This window comes from Aphelocoma coerulescens, chromosome 6, assembly GCF_041296385.1.
Source record: "Aphelocoma coerulescens isolate FSJ_1873_10779 chromosome 6, UR_Acoe_1.0, whole genome shotgun sequence".
Lineage (NCBI taxonomy): Eukaryota > Metazoa > Chordata > Aves > Passeriformes > Corvidae > Aphelocoma > Aphelocoma coerulescens.
Window position 1 is genome coordinate 34,346,449 of NC_091020.1, and position 16,513 is coordinate 34,362,961.

Here is a 16,513-nt window from a genome sequence, read left to right on the forward strand (position 1 = left end):
CCTCCAACAGCTCAGTGTGATACGAGCTCATGAACGGGAATTTCACCCTCTTGGAGGCTACAAAACCCCACAGAGAGCAGGAGGTGTCTGGTGGATTGTTGCTACAAAGCTCTCCATTTTCTGTTCATTGAAACACCCCTCGCTTCCAATAATACCTGAGCAGAAACTCTCCCACAAAGCTTTACAAACTTAGCTCGCTGTATCACTTAAGCTAAAAATGAAATGGTCTCTTTTCTGGGATGAATCCCAGTTGCTTAACACTTCCCAGTATGCCCAAGCGACTCAGGCAGGAAATGAATCCTCGTGTATCTAGCTGGAACCAGGGCACTGATTCAGTGCAGACAGAGAAAAGAATTTTCCCCACTCAATCACCAACACAAAGATTTTATTGGTGGTCCCAGCTCCAGGAATTTCTCAGCCCCGGAGCTGCTGTGTGAGCTCCAGCAAGTCCCGGGAACCAGGATACACCTACCAACATTTCTAAAAAACATCATGAATTCAATTATCAGATTCATCAATTGGTTAAACGAGCTTGGATGGGAGGAAGGGAACATGTTTTCCTCCTCTTGGATGAGGTAAGGTGAGAGGGGTGGCTTTGAGCTGCTTTGGCTCACTGGGACTCAGGAATTCCCCTGGCTGCCAGAGGAGGTGCCACGCTCCCTTCCCTGGTTGTGTCCATGCAAAACTTCTGCTGCTTCCAAATTAAACAAACACAGAAGAGTTATTAACTAATAGAGCATATTTGCACTAATTACTCCTCAGAGTGGCCCTACAAGGCAGGAGTATGGGTATAAGGAAAAGCAAGAGAAATATCAGATTGTTTACCAGGCTATTAAATTAATGACTTCCAGGTTATTAATTAAAGGCTCAAGGAGAGGATCTCCCAGGGAAGGTTGTGGAGGATTAGTGCTGTTCCTCTGCCTGTGCCAAGCTGCATTCCCAGCTGATGACACAGCCTATGCAGAGAGCACAGCTCTGCCTCTTATAGTCGATGCTCATGAGTCATAAAAAATATGGAGAGCTCTATAAATTCTGGTTATGCCTCTCCCTCTCAAGATATGTAAAACAACCATGTAAAAGAGCAATGAAAGCTGTCCTCTCAGCCTTCAAAGCCTTGTTTAAGCAGCACTGTATGATTCCCCTTAATACAATTGTCTGGAAGTCTAAACTTTGGTAATTATTTCAAATGAAAAGGAACAGCAGGAGGCTCAGTTGAGGGGAATATAAACAATTATCACTTGCACGAAGGCTATGCCAGTTATGAAATAAACTTGAATGGATTTGCTCTTGAAAGCACTGAGCTCTAAATTAATTATCTGACATAGTGAGCCCCTCAGCTGTGCATCAAACCCTGTGTGAGTCACGCAGGAGGGGCAGCAAAGAGGGGAAATGGGAACCAGCACAGAGACCTTCCCTGGGAGGGTGGGCAGGCCCTGGCACAGGGTGCCCAGAGCAGCTGGGGCTGCCCCTGGATCCCTGGCAGTGCCCAAGGCCAGGTTGGATGGGGCCTGGAGCATCCTGGGATAGTGGAAGGTGTCCTTGCCCCTGGCAGGGGCTGGAATGGAATGAGCTTTAAGGTCCTTTCCAGCCCAAACCATTCCAGAACTCTGCCAGTCTGATGATCTGGTTATACTGGGGCCTTTCTACTGATGCCCCAATAAGTTCCTAATAAAACTGAAACTGGTGTGGAGACCAAAACTCTGGATAAGACACTGGCTATGACTGCCTTTGCCCTTTCTGACAGTTTGCAGTGATGCAAGAACAAAGACAGGATCAAACGGGTAAGGCCCACTCCTGCTTGGCAGCTCCCAATGTGTTCTTGGATCTCCAGCACTATTACAGCGGCTTTTTAACAAATTTAAAGTTATCTCCTTTTCCTGAAAATGGTATTTTGTCTCAATGGCAAAAAAAAAAAAAAATCCCTATTTCAGTAGGTTTTTAGTTAGGGCCTTACAGTGAAGGCATAAAAAAAAAAAATGCAAAAAGATGAAAAGCATCAGTGTAACACCCAATAGATGTGATAAATCTGGAGAATCATAAGGATAACCAACAACTGTCAGAGCTGATGATACTTTTATAGATAGCAGAGAATTTCACGCTGAGATTCATGTAATCAGTGCCCAGAATTCCACACCAATAATCAAGATTCTGATGTTTGCTCCTCAACACAATCCATGGCACAATAGTTAGCAATGGGGCAGGCAGGGATGCAAAAGCTGCTTCTTCAGGAGCAAAGGGAGATGCAATGCATGCTGAGCAGCAGGAAATGGTAATCCTCTGCCACTTCACATGCACAATCTTAGAGCTGTGACAAGTGTACACTTAAAAACCAGAAGAAATATGGTCTAAATATATATTTTATAGCTGGCTTTCATCTTTATCTTCACATTTCATTGCTGGAGTTTATATTCAAAGCATAACATAACACCAAGAAAGAAAAAAAGAGTGTTGCTACAAGAAAAGGAACTCTGCCTTCTCATCTTTCTTTCTCCCTTTTTTTAAAACCCTTCTTTAAGATTTCAATTTGCAACCCTGATTTATTCCAGCCCAGGAAAAGGAAGGAAACAGATTCACACGAACTCAGAACCTGGCCTTGGAAACTTCAGCTTGGCAAAGCAGTGTTACTGTTCCCTGAATCTGCCCCCTCCCCAACGGGGAGAAGAATTTCTGATTTATTTTGATTTAGAAGTCACTGGTGTTGGGAGTAGAAATATCCTGCAGGTCTTGCCATGCTCTCTGCCCACCATGGGCACCTTTCTTTTCCTCTGCTTGTCTCGAACTCCAACACAACCCCAATCTCTTGGGGTGTGGGAAACCACAGAACAAGAGGTCTCAGTCTCTGCAGGGTGGGGGAGAGGTGAATTTTCCAACCTATTTTTATATATTGGGGTCAGTGACAGTATTTTAAAAGAGTCCTATGAGGCTCACAGTGATCCAGGTGGATTAAGGGTCTAACCCAGTGACAGGCAGATTGTGTGCAGCTAATTCACTTAATTATTTAAAACAAGTCACACAGTAAAATTTGCTCATTGATTCACACATCTCCCAAATTTAACACCAAAAATCAAATTCACTGCATTGTTCTGAAGCAACCTGGGCTGGCAACTTGCAAACTTAAATCAAGTTCAAGCATTTCAGGGTTTGTAGCTTCTCATATGGTTTTTGAGGAACCACACTCAGCTCCAGACTGCAGGCCCTCAAATACTTGCCCCGGTTCAGCTGCATTCCCATTTATTTTTATGAATGGCAGCTGTATCCTGACGGGAGCACACACGGGTTAATATTGCACTGGGGCGGATACAGAGATCAGAATTACAAAAGAAGATCCATAAGTATCAAAACATGTAAAATATCCCCCAGTAAGGAAAGCTGCACCTAACTTGCTCATGGGCTATTAGAAAATCGAGAGTATTACATCTTTGAAAGCACTTGGTCCTGCTTATCTTTGAGTCCTTACAGGTGCCAGCAATTACAGGTCCTGCAGAGCCAAGACTGGAGAAAACCACACACCTGAGTGACTGGTGCCTCACCCTGAGCTCTCTGTGCTTACCTGCATAACTGATCACATCAAAGCCTCACAAAATACATCCCATTTCTCAGGAACTTCATGCATTTTACAATCTGGACCCAACTCTGGGTACAAAGCCAGCTCCACTAATCAGTGTGTCCCTCTGGGAACAGGGTGATGCCACACTGGGATTGCCCCCAGCATTCCAGCTTTTCCATGCCTGCCCTGCCAGGCAGCATTTCCCCACTGTGATGACCTTTCAAGTGTAGAAATGGAGCCAAAAACCCCTTAGTGCCCATGTGAAACATTTCCTGCCTGGCTCTTGTCTCTCCATGACAAGGGATGTGCTCCGGGCTCTGGAATAACACCACTGATATTACCTGACCCAGAGCTCCTGTGCTGCAGGGATCTGGCACACACCAAGCCCTCTGTGGCCCTAACAGGGTGTGAGGATAAAAGCTGAAGCCAAACAGATGGTCTTCTAAAAATCTTCCCTAAAGTGTTCTGTGTACTAAAACATCACTTACCCAAACTCTCATCAAACTTGGCTTGATTTGCGAATCTCGAGCCAAGTTGGGAAGAAAAATATTCAGCTGGAAATATGGGGGGGGGGGGAAGAGGCTTTGTGCTGCACTTTAATATAAAATGAAACAATTTCCTTCAAACCTTAGAAATATTTAAGAAAAATAGAGCCCAACCCTCGTGTGTTTAAACCAAGCACTGAGGTGAGGGGTGGAAATCAACACAGAAAGCAAAGTGCTGAGCAAATGAAAAAAGAGAAGTGGAAAGACAACTGGAGCTCTAATGTATAATGACCTATCAACACATGCTGTAATGCACACAAAATTTCAGGGAAGGAGGAAATCACATCTGCAGGGAATATGGGCAGCTATTGTTTGAAGCATGGGGTGATGTTGCACAACCCTCTGCGGGCCCGATCCCGCTGCCACACGACCACAAATGCAGCATTTTCCCCTCAGCAGCCCTGAGCAGCAACAACTGGACACTCAAAATAGCAGCCACTAATTTCAGCAGCCTGCTCAGGATGAGCAGCTGAATATTATATCCAGTTAATAAAAGAATTTAACTAGGTACCAGTAAAATCTTCTCACTGAAAATGATACATTTTCTAAATCGAAAAAAAAAAGATGCCAGGAGAGATGTTAACAACCCCAACTAAACAAACAGCATCACACAGTTGTAAAAACATTCAGGTATTTCCATAGTAGCTTCTCTTAAGTATCCATATTTTATTTTTTAAGTGTTCTTCCCTATCCAGGATGCTGATAGGACAAGAGGAAAAGGCCCCAAGCTGGGCTCAGGTTGGATATCAGGAAAAATTTCTTCACTGAGTGGGTAAGAGTTGGATCAGGCTTCCCCAGGGCAGTGTTGGAGACACCATCCCTGGAAGTGTTCAAGAAATGACTGGACGTGGCACTGGGTGCTGTGGTTTAATTGATATGGTGATGTCCAGAGGTTGGACTCAATGACCTTGGGGGTATTTTCCAGCCTAAAGGATTCCATGATTCTATAAAAAGTGTTGGCATCACCACAGGCATCTTTTAAACAGGAAAAAAGCAACAACATTTCTGAAATGACACCACCAGGAAATCCTGGTCTTGGTCTTCTGGAGCTGGAGTTGGGGAAGGTGAAGAGAAAAACTGATCTGCCCAGTAAATGACTGGTTCTCTCCAGCCACAAACCAGTTAACTTACACTTCGGGAACCCCAAATTCTTTAAGTATAATTTAATTACGGGTCTAAATTTAAAATTGGGGTTTGCCTCCCATTAACTTGAACTTTCCTTGGAAGCACCTAAATCATGAGCTGTCCTTGAAAAAGCACATCCCAAGTGTATTCAAGTAGAATCTGGTTAGAGAGAAGCAATCTTTCTTTTTTTATTTTTTCCTCAGTAAATGGAATTTTCTCGCTGCTGCTGAGCAGTTCTGTGTGTTTGTGCCATCAGACAGTGTGAATTATCTCAGATATTTTGCTCCTGCTCTGCACAGTGTACGGCATAGTCGGCCCTCAATGAGAAAGTCATTAGCTTAATAATCATTCCTGACAGATTCCAAGTGAGAGATTCCAACAGACACTGCAGTGACTCCTGGGGTAAATAAAGGGACAGTTTTATCTCCAAGATGGGAGAGAAAGCTGCACTAAGTGATGAGTGTGCTTTCCCAGGGACTAATTGTTAGGCAGGAGTATTTACAGTTAAAGGATTGGGGAACGGGGCCATCATTGCCAGGCAATTATCTGTACGCAAATAACTTTAATCCCTTGGCATTTTTATAGCCACTCCATTATTTATTTTACCATCTATTCTATTGCAATACCATTCCCCTGTTACAAGTACGTACTTTTTTTTAACTTCATATACGATTAAAATAAAACAGAGGAACACTTTGAAACGAGTTGAAGAACAATAGATCCTATTTAGCCATCAAACACAGCAGTATTTAACTTTTGTGCTTTTGATCAATATTTATGTGACAAGATATTCATTACTCTTCTCCTCTACCAGCGAAGCCGCTGTTCTTCCCACAGCCTGATGTGCACTTTTGTGTATTTAATTTATAAATTTCCATGGAGAAGTAGTATTCAAAGGGGGGGTGGGGGGGAGGGAAGTGCTGATACAGCACGTGGATCTTTCTACCAAGCCACAAATCTTTTCTAGGGTTCATCTTAAACTGAAAGTAATTCTGGGAAACAAATTAACGATATAAATCACATTATCATTACTCACAGAAAGATACTTGGTTGTAACTCTCTCAGAGAGCTCCAGTGAGTAGCTAAAAGGCCTCTCTCTATATGGAGAATGCCTGTTTCTAATTAAATGATCTAAAAATAGAGTTGCACATACATCTAGGACCAAGCCATCTGTGTTATCTCTCCAAGATAAGCCATTCTACACCCACTCTGATATCCCTTTCATCACCGCACAGATTCAGAACTGGGACTGGCCCTTCTTTCCTATTTAGGAAAGGGACAAAGGAAAAGCAAGAAAAATTTTAATCCAGACCAGCTTATTTTGAAAGTCAGAGCCCTTGTTTTGAAATATCTTTTCACACCTACTTGTGTCAATCAGCAGTGTGATCCAAAGCCATGTCCTGCAAGCAGTGGCAGTAGTCAAGCAGGATTTCTCCATGAAACACTTTCCCAATCCAGCAAGGAAAGCTGTTTCTATTTGGCTCTCTGGGCTTTTTTGCATTGTTTTTGTGCAGTGGTTTTTGCTTGGGTTTTATCCTCCTACCCCCCTCTTTTTTTTTTAAACTATTGAAAAACTTTACTTTTCTCCCTCCTCATTCAGATAATCCAAAGAACAATATAAAAAGTGAGGTGGAATCAAACTGGACCTGAGTTAAAAGGCTGGGTAAGAGACTGCCACGATATCTTTGGTGATAATAAACAACAAGCTGTCTCCATACTTCAAGAAGGAGACAAAAACCAGCCTTTTTTCCTAAAAGCAGCTTCCTATAGTGTTCACAAATGTCTGAGGGGAAAAAAGGAGGAAAGCTTATCAGGGCCTGTCAAGAGGGGGAAACAATCTCTGCTCACTCAGAGCCAGTGGCAGATTCTTCCCTTGTTAGGCAAAGGGAAAAGCAGAGTGCGAAGGGAGAATCACCCCTCATTCCCAATCCAGCACAGGAGATGGAATTTGGGGGTCTCCCATGGGATAATTAAGTCCAGATAATGCCTCAGGCTGCAGCCAGCACAGCAACATTATTTACACTGGTCCTTAAAGTTCTTGCTGTCCAACTGTATTTACTCAAACAAACCTTTGTTGTGCTTGCCCCTCCCTCAGTTTTGTTTTTTGCTGTTGCATGATAGAATCTCAAGCAATGAAATTATTATTACTTCACTTTAAACTTTCATTTCTGCCATCAGAAAGAAGAATGCACCTCTGCAGGAAAAAGGTATTCATTTCAACCAAAGACCTTATCCATTTCTTAAATTAAATAAGCAACAATTTTAAGTATCTGGCAACAACAACATAAAAACACTCCTATAACCTATAGGAGGAAAGTGCATTGAATTCTTCCTACAGCCTTTAAATTGTTACACACCTCAGAATAAAAGAGTAGGCAAAATGAGGACCAACCTTTGAATAAATGCCATTTACTGGTCTCCACTGTTCTCCATTCAAAAGGAAGGGAATTGTTATCTCATAATCTGTGGACTGGTCCTTTGACATCTGCAGCCTCAGGGACTCCACATTCTCACCTAAGGACAGGGAGAAGCATTTCAGGTTAGCTGGGAAGAGCATCTGACAAGGTGAACCTTGTTATTTAAGGGACTTGGCAGCATATTTGAAAAGGAAATAACTCAGGAAAAGGATTAAACATTAAACCACTGTGGGCTGGTAATGTCAGTGTCCAAACCTACACAAATTTCAGAGAGGGCTGGGGTTCAGGGAGGAAGGTTGGAGGGGGATTAGATGGCAACAGCACAAGACAAAGACTGCACATTAAGAGATATCAGGATGCAAGGATATCACCATGGAGGATGCACATTCTTGTTCCTGTGGAAAAAAAAAAGGCCTGGAAGAGAATAGAAACTCTCACTGAGGTAACACTCTACTCCTACACAAGCAGATGACTTCAATTCGTACCACCAGGTCAAAAAGCTGTTTGCATGCAGCATTTATCAAGCGTTTTTCCTCTCCCTGAACATATTAATGGCATTGTGCCTGTCAAGGCAGAGCCCTGAAACCAATATCACAGGACAAGAGCTGGAAAAACAATTGAGAATAAATCAAAGAGAAGATAGGGATGGCCTCCATGTGCCACAGGACATTCAAAACACTGGTGGGGTTTGCCACACTCTCTGTGCTCACCTAATGCTCTCTGAGGGTCAAGAGTTACATTCTGAGCAGAATTACCCCCAGTTATTCACTGTTAGAATTAGCTTTAAAAACATCTGTGCTGTCATTATGGTTAAGCCAACGTGAGCAGAAGAGAAGTCTGGTATTTTCCAACATTCTTTTAAAAAGATGACACCTTGTCTAAAACACACCAAAAAAACCCTTCACAAGAGAAAAAGATGAAATATATTGGAGAGAAGAAAGTTGTTTGTTATACAGAGTTCTTACACCCCTGTAATGCAGCCCAAGTGACAGAGGGCTGGGAGGACACGGTGTCAGTCCTTAGAAGAGATGATCCAAACCTGGCCCACGATTTGGTTCTCCCCTGGGGAGGCACAAGAGACACCATCTCATCAGCCTGGGAGGGTCTAGACAGAACATCCAACCCTTTATTCTCATTATCAGGCAGGAAGCTCCTTGCTCAGGACAGGAATTTATGAAGCATATCTCAGCAAAATGAGAAAAGTTTGGCTCCAGCCTGGCTCTCCCTTTCTCCTTGGCTCACTAGAGCAATCTCAATCACACAAATTAAATGACTCAGGCCCTTCTATTATTCTGTAGGGTTTGCATTCTGAAAGTGTCATGAGATCTAAGCTTTCAGAATGCCTTGGAGGATCCTTATCCTCCCGTGGATGCATTGTCTGCATGGCTTCCACGTAGTCTGACACCATGGAGCTGCCATGGGGATATCAGGGAACATCAAAGTCTCCCTGATACTCCTCCACGTGCCTTTCCTGATAATTCTGCAAAGCATGAACTTCACAGCATTACCCAAAACAGAGGAAAAAAGGCAGGGATCAGCATTTGTGCACAGATGTGTTATTCCCTGAACAGACAGCCTGGTCTGGAAGTGCACCAGCTATAAAAATACAATGGGAAAAGGGAAGAAAATCCACACAAAGTATGGTGCAATTTTGCCATTCCTCTTCCATCCCAATGAAGTGATGCTCGTGGTGCATAACAAAGTAAGGCTACAATGAGCAAATTTAATCTTCCACACGTGCTTATTTATCTGCTGAAAACGCTCGTTGTGCACAAGTGTTGATAGTCTGGAGACAGACATCAAGACAGGTTTATAGGCAGCAGTTATATCTTTATTGGAAAAGATAATTTATTTGGGGGGAAACAAAGCAGACAAGCTTCAGAGTTTGCAAACTCTTCTGAAGCCACGGCATTTATCAAACACGAGATTGATTTCTGTCTAGTTGCTTTCCTTGAGCCAGATAGTTGGCTGCTTATCTGAATGTTTTTATTTAAATTATTAGGTGTGATAAAAATCACAGCTTCCTGTGGAAGGCAGAGGAAGCACCACAGCCCAATTTTGGGCCTCATTCTGGAGAGAATTTGGGCACATGCACTGTGCACTTGCTTAACTCCCGGCTGCCCTCAGTGTGATATAAGCACAGCACGGTGTCTTTTGTGTATCAAATAATGTTTTTCTCACAAAATTTCATTCTATTTATGGACTGAAAGACTGCAAAATAAAGAAATCTGTATAGCTGATAAATAAACTCTAGCCCAGTCTTTAAATAAAAATAAAGTATGGGGAAGATCAATAGGTGAATCCTTTAAATAGGTTTCTGCAGCCTGACTGCAAAGCTTTGAAGAACATGGGGCAGAAAATAAGGGATCACAGCTAAGGAAAGGCAACCCCCAGTTATCCATCCCCATGGGAAAGATCTGAAAGGCCACAGAGCAACGGGACATTGATAAGGGGGGAGGAAGATCCTAAATGAGGAGGGAAAAAACCCACAAAAATTGTAAGGCGAGAGGCAAAAAAAAATAAAGCGGGAATAGCGCAGGAAACTTTGAAAAAAATGGGATTAAATCAGGTGGGTACAAAGGTGAGACAGTTCCTGGCAACCTTGGAGAGCTTTTGGCCCACACAGCCCTCACCTCAGCTGGAATCACCAAGGAATTTATCCCAGTGAGGGATACTCCACCCAGTCCCTTGCACAACATCTCAACAAAACACATCCCCAGCTTTCTTCTGTTGGTTTTGGGACACCCATCTGTGAGCACAGAGCCAGCCCTCCCAAAGAGCATCCAGGAGAGGAGGACAGCAGGATGGGCCCGGACATCTGTGCTAAGGAAGGGTTTCCATCACCCCAAACACATCCCCGAGCTCCCAGAGCTGCAGTTCCTCATGCACACAGATGTGCTGGTATTTCCTCTCTGCCACTCTTCCTCTCCTTTGCCCATTTTCAGGAGGATTTCTTTGAAGCTGAACCATTAAAGTTGTTTGTGTTACATTAATAATGAGGCCTCTTCTCTACAGGGACTCTTGGTACTACAGCAATATAAATGGTGTAATAATTGAAATCAGAGAATTGAAATTTCAGTAATGTGTCATGAGAGGAGAAGAAAATCAGGCCATATGCAATACCAGAAAGTTATATTAGAGCCAGGTTTCCTATCTTTTGTGTCACATGCACCTACTTACTCACCTACTTATTTTCCATTTCAGTGAAATTCTGTCCAGCTCTTCCTGACGCAAGCTCGTCTCCCACGTTTTCACATGAAAAACTTCACAGTTGTGTCTATCTGTTTTCTATTTTCAGCCTGCACTGAAGGTAATGCTTTTGATCCACAAGCAGCCCACAAGCTGATGCAGCGCCCTTTATTCTTTTTTTTCCCCAGTAATATAAAAGCTACTCTGTACAAATAGTGAGATGAGTAGATGTTACCTGTCAGTGACTTTTGTGTGGCTTAAATATTTTTCATCTGCCACGTACTTCTACAACTTTTCTGCTTTGCACAGTGTCATACAAGGGCTTGTCGGCAAAGAAGTTGAGAATGGTTTTCATCTTTTTGCTTTGTGTTTCAGTTCCTCCAAGCTCTGTGCAAAATAAACTCTGAGCATGTGATGTGACATCTTTGCTTAGCGGCCTCTGCCTCCTGAAGAAGCCCAGACACACTCTGGATTTGCATTTACTTTAAATTAATAAGCTTTTAGTGAGGCAGGGCAATTCATTTGTCCTCGTGATAAACAAAGAGGTGAATGCTCCCAATGCTGAGTAGCTCTGGATAAAATGGGATGAAGTGGAAGGAAAATGGAGTAAGTCCCACTAAATGCACACCCCAACCCTCTGCCAGTGCTGGTTGTGCTCCCTTTAGCACAGAGCAGGACAGGAGTCAGACCTGGGCTGGTTTTATAAACAACATCCATCTCTCACACACAGATTTACAGAAAAGTCAGCTCTGATGCTGAGCTTCCTTCCCATCGTGGATGGGCCCCTTCTTGTCCCACATGGTAACATGGTTACACAGAAAAACCTGGTTCAGAGAATCCCAGAATGGTTTGGGTGGAAGGGACCTCAAAGCCCATCCAGTGCCACCATGGCAGGGACACCTCCCACTGTCCCAGGCTGCTCCAAGCCCCAATGTCCAGCCTGGCCTTGGATCCAGGGGCAGCCACAGCTTCTCTGGGCAACTTCTGTCCTGGGGTCTCAGCACCCTCATAGCCAAGAATTCTTTCCCAATATCCCATCTAAATCTCCCCTCCTTCAGCTTAAAGCCATTCTCCCTCATCCTGTCCCTCCATGCCTTGTCCCCAGTCCCTCTCCAGCTCTCCTGGAGCCCCTTTGGGCACTGGAAGGGGCTCTGAGCTCTCCCTGGAGCCTTCTCTTCTCCAGGCTGAACAGCCCCAGCTCTCCCAGCCTGTTCTCACAGGAGAGAGGCTCCAGCATTCCATCAGTGATGAGGTGCTCAAGGACTTTCACAGCCCCAGAACCCCACGAAAGCCCAACTGGGGTCAATGACCCTGGACATGGTGATGCTGTGGGATGTCCATTTCCATCCCAGACTGCAGCTCTGCCCCCAACCACACTGTCCCCAAACATTCCTCATGCCACCCCCTGCACTTACTGCTGACCTATGAAAGATACAGAAGTGAGGGAATAAAAAAAGGCTAAATTAAATTAAATTAAATTATCTTTGTGTTACCGCTCCTACTGCAAATAGACTCAAGACTCTAACTCACAGCCTGTCCTCATTTTCCTCTGCAACAAAACACCCAAAATACTGGATTAATCTTTGGATTGAAAAGAATAGTGGAACAGAGTAATATTTCTGCAAACTGAAATCACCAAGGGCAGTGCTCTGTGCCACAGGCAATGCCCTGGAAGTCAGGAAGGACATCCTTTATCCATTTCCCTCCTCATTTTCTTCAGCTTCCTCAGTGTAGTGCACAGTTTGTGGCATCCATGAGGATGTGGAGGGGTCATTCCTGGCTATGGAGGAAGGGATTTACACCTGACTGCATCCAGCACTCACTCAGCCATTGGCAACGGGTTTGGGGCCAGTTCCTGAGGTATCCCCAGAGCATCCACTGCTGGCTGGGGGCCCATCAGATGGAAAAGAGCTTTATCCCCCCATCAGGGGCTTTTCTCTCATTTGGGATGATTCCTCTGTCACCTGCAAACTCAAAATAGAACTTTTTCATCCAAAATTCTTATGCTCACACACTGGGAGGAGAGGACCAAGTCTTGTCCTTCAAGATGGAGGTGAACTTAGGAACTTTAAGAAGGGGTGAAACAAGGTAAGAATTGGAAGCTGCCCACAGCCAGGCAAGGGAAGGGTTTTACTAAGCATCAGTAAAAAAAATGTATCAGGATCAGTCTGTATTTTTATCAGCAACCTTTCCTCAAGTGTCCTCCTGAAATCCAATGCTCAGAGTTAGGATACAACTGCACAGAGAAGGACAGGAATATTACAAAGAACCCAATAATTTGCAACCTGGAGCAAGGGGCTGAAACCCAGGAGGGCTGTACCCTTAGGGACCAGTAAGATTTCTGCTCTAACCAGTCCTCTTCAAAGCAGGTGACACCAGGATGACCCACACATGGTGGTCAGGATAACGTTGATAATGCTGCATCAAAAGAGGAATTTCCAGGGAATGTCAGAGATCCAAGTTTACTCCTGAGAGCTGGTGAGAGAAGCACATCTGGAATTCTGGGGGCATTTCTCCTCACCTGCACTCACAAAAGATGAATTCAGCTTGGAGCTGGTGGATTGGAAAGGCTGCCAGGGAGAGCAGGGAAGTGGAAAGACTGAATTACAAGAAGGGAACTAAAAGAATTATTTTACATAATCTAGAAAACCAAAGATGACAGGACCCATGATTGTCCCTTAAGCTTTCTATGCCTCTTGGTATTTATCTTGCCAGTGCTGATATCTTTATGGATGGCAGGACTATAAAGTGCCTATACATAAAGTGAGACAGGATTCCAATATAGAATTGGAGAGAGGATCTCATCCAACTCTTGTCCATCAAGGGAAAAAAAAAAAAAAGAAAAATCAGCTTGCTTTAAATGGAAATTGTCAACATTAGGGATCAGATTATATAATGCCAAAAAAAAGTGTCAACTATCCAACTATGTGGCCAAGGCCCAGGGGTGTGTGATTCCAGTCCTCTATTTCACCCCATCTTAGAGGAAAAGCCAAAACATTACCCAAGTTAAACATTATCCAGGCACAGATCTTGCTGAAACCACCTTCTACAATGGTGCCTGTTCTGCCCGAGACAGGAAAAACAAATTGGTACTTAATAAAATCCCAGAAGGGTTTGGGTGGGAAAGGACCATAAAGCTCATCCCATTCCATCCCTGCCATGAGCAGGGACACCTTCCACTGTCCCAGGTTGCTCCAAGCCCCATCCAGCCCGGCCTTGGACACTGCCAGGGATGGGAATCCACAACCTCCCTGGGCACTAATATAAAAAAAAAAAAAAAATGCAAAATATAATTATATCTGATACTAAATGTGAAAATGCTGCAAAATAAACGAGTACAAGATTTCCAGTGCATAATGGTTAAACAAAGCAAGCCCTGTGACTTGCATGGGGTCAAAGAAGCAACAGCTTAAACTTTACATCAACCACCAGCTGAGGACACAGACACCCTCTCAAAAGAAAGGACAAAAATCACCACACTGATAAGGTGCTTCCCATTATCCCACTTTCAGCACTTCCACAGCTTCATAAAAGGCAGCACAGCACCAGACTCTGCCCTCCTTTATTTATAAGCACAAAAGCCTGGCCAAGATTTGCCTGTGCATAAGTAAAACTCTTATCTCTTGCAGTAAAGTTTTCATTAGTTCAAAATCATGAATTATTTTCCCAGCTAACCTTTGCTCCTTTAATATATTAATTCTTTTTACAAAACCCAGGAAAATTAGTCCTTTCATGGCCTGCTTGGAAAACATAATAAAAAAAAGGTAAAACTAAATACAAAGTTTTGCTTGTTTTCTCCCTTCTCCCAAATTCCCAAACCCAAGACCTCAGGCATTTAAGCACAAGTAACCCTTGGAAAGCAACTAATTCCATGCATCCTATTGAGCTTGAATCTTATCCTTTTTTCACACTGCAAAATTACTACTCATGTACAAAAAGTTTTCAAACATGAAAAGTCAGCATTGGTCCTTGATGAGCCCGAGGAGAGGCAGCAGCAAGATGACTCCACGCATTTCTGAATTTAATTTTCTGTTCTTTTGGCTTCTAATGGAAAAAGATCCCATCTCTAACTTGTTGGGTCTGTAAAGATGAGGCTCTACAGCATCACCACTGATCCACACCAGGCAGCTCCAGGATGAGAAATGGAGGGTTGAGATTCCCTGATCCCCGTTAACTGAATGGCATTAAAAACATGGCTTTTAATATTTTGGGTTTATAATTCTCAGATCTACCTCCTGTCATCACTTGCTCGTGCACAGTTCCTCCTTTCCTAAATCTCATTCTGCTGATGAAATAATCAGTGGCAGGGAACAGCCCTCTCACCCCTCCCCCATGAAATCCCATAAACTCCCTGGAATATGCCATGTGTTCACTGCTTTAATGTGGACATGGCAAGGAAAGCTGAAATTTGAAGGTGTCTCTTTGCTCTCCTCCACCAGACTCTCTGTGGTCAGTGTCACTGCCCCACCAGCTGAACAAACCGATGACACAGAGAAAGACAAAAAATAGAGAAGGGGGGAGGGAGGGGCAAAAAAAGGAAAACTAAAATGTTCCTTGTGGACCATACCCCCTAAGCAGTTGGATCATCTTAATCTTCAAGCTTCTGTAATACAACTGTTGGAAGGCTCCAAGTCTGAGCACAATAAAGTGCTTTATTCAGGGAACCATATGACTCCATCAGTCATTCAAGCACATGTTTGGCACAGATTGAAAGTGAAAAGCATAGCTAAGGCAAATATTTCAAAACTGAACTTGTCTTCCTAACACACATGGTTTATATATTGGTGTAATATCTATATAACTTTTCAGTTCTCATCTAGAGTAATGTCATGGCTGAAGTACAAAATGATGTCTCTGCACCAAGCGTTTCTCGGCAGATAACACACGCCAAAAAGCCATTTACTAGAAAATTAAAAGGGAGCCATCACACTTGACAGGTCCTCAAAAAAAACCAAAAAAAAAACCAACCAAAACCCTGTAAAAATAGCTTTTGTTCCCTCTAATTCCTGAAAATCTATTTCTCCAATCGGGATGCTGCACCATCCCTCACTGGAGAGCTGTGCTGCAACAAATCCGGGCCAGGAGGCTCCTTCCTGCTCGAGTGCCCGAGATGTGTCTCCTCTGTTTGCAGATGAAATATTGCTCATCACAGAGAGCAACTCCTGCTGATGCAAATGCGATTAAAGCAATCTGGGGAGAGCACAGTGTGATTAAAGCAGAAGTAATGGCAGAAGGATTTGGGCCCTCATTATACAAAATCCATATTGAAATGCAGTCAAGGGAAGAAGCCAGTGTATCCCAATATCCTCCCTGCTCCCGAGAACAAAATGTGACAAGTGGAGTTGGGAGAACAGCATTTGCCATTGACTGCAGGAGGGGGCAGGGAGCCTGCAGAACGTTTCAAATAGCCCAACCCCAGCTTTATTATGTGTACAGCATATATACAGGCATATATTTGGGAAACAGCTGTCCAGCCTCATTTGGGATGCTGTTATGTTTGACTGAGGAATTACTATTCAGGACCAGTCCAAAGACAGAGTTGTCTTTTTTTTTTTTTTTTTTTTTTTCCTAGAAGAGAACATTTCAAATATAGAAAAATAAAGCAGTGAAGCTCTGCAGCAAAGGGCATTTCAGCACAGTGGGTCATGGGGGTGGATCAAGAGGTTCCCCCCACAGAAGAGCTCAGGGCT

General features: G+C 43.5%; 1 protein-coding gene across 2 annotated transcripts in view; it reads right to left on the reverse strand.

Moving 5' to 3' along the window:
- Positions 1-16,513, reverse strand: part of ADAM12 (ADAM metallopeptidase domain 12) — a 185,940-nt gene that overhangs the window by 160,644 nt on the left and 8,783 nt on the right. For both annotated transcript variants that reach the window (XM_069020257.1, XM_069020256.1), the window contains exon 3: positions 7,610-7,731. In XM_069020257.1, coding sequence (XP_068876358.1) covers positions 7,610-7,731 — 122 coding nt within the window. The remainder of the gene's footprint in view (positions 1-7,609; positions 7,732-16,513) is intronic.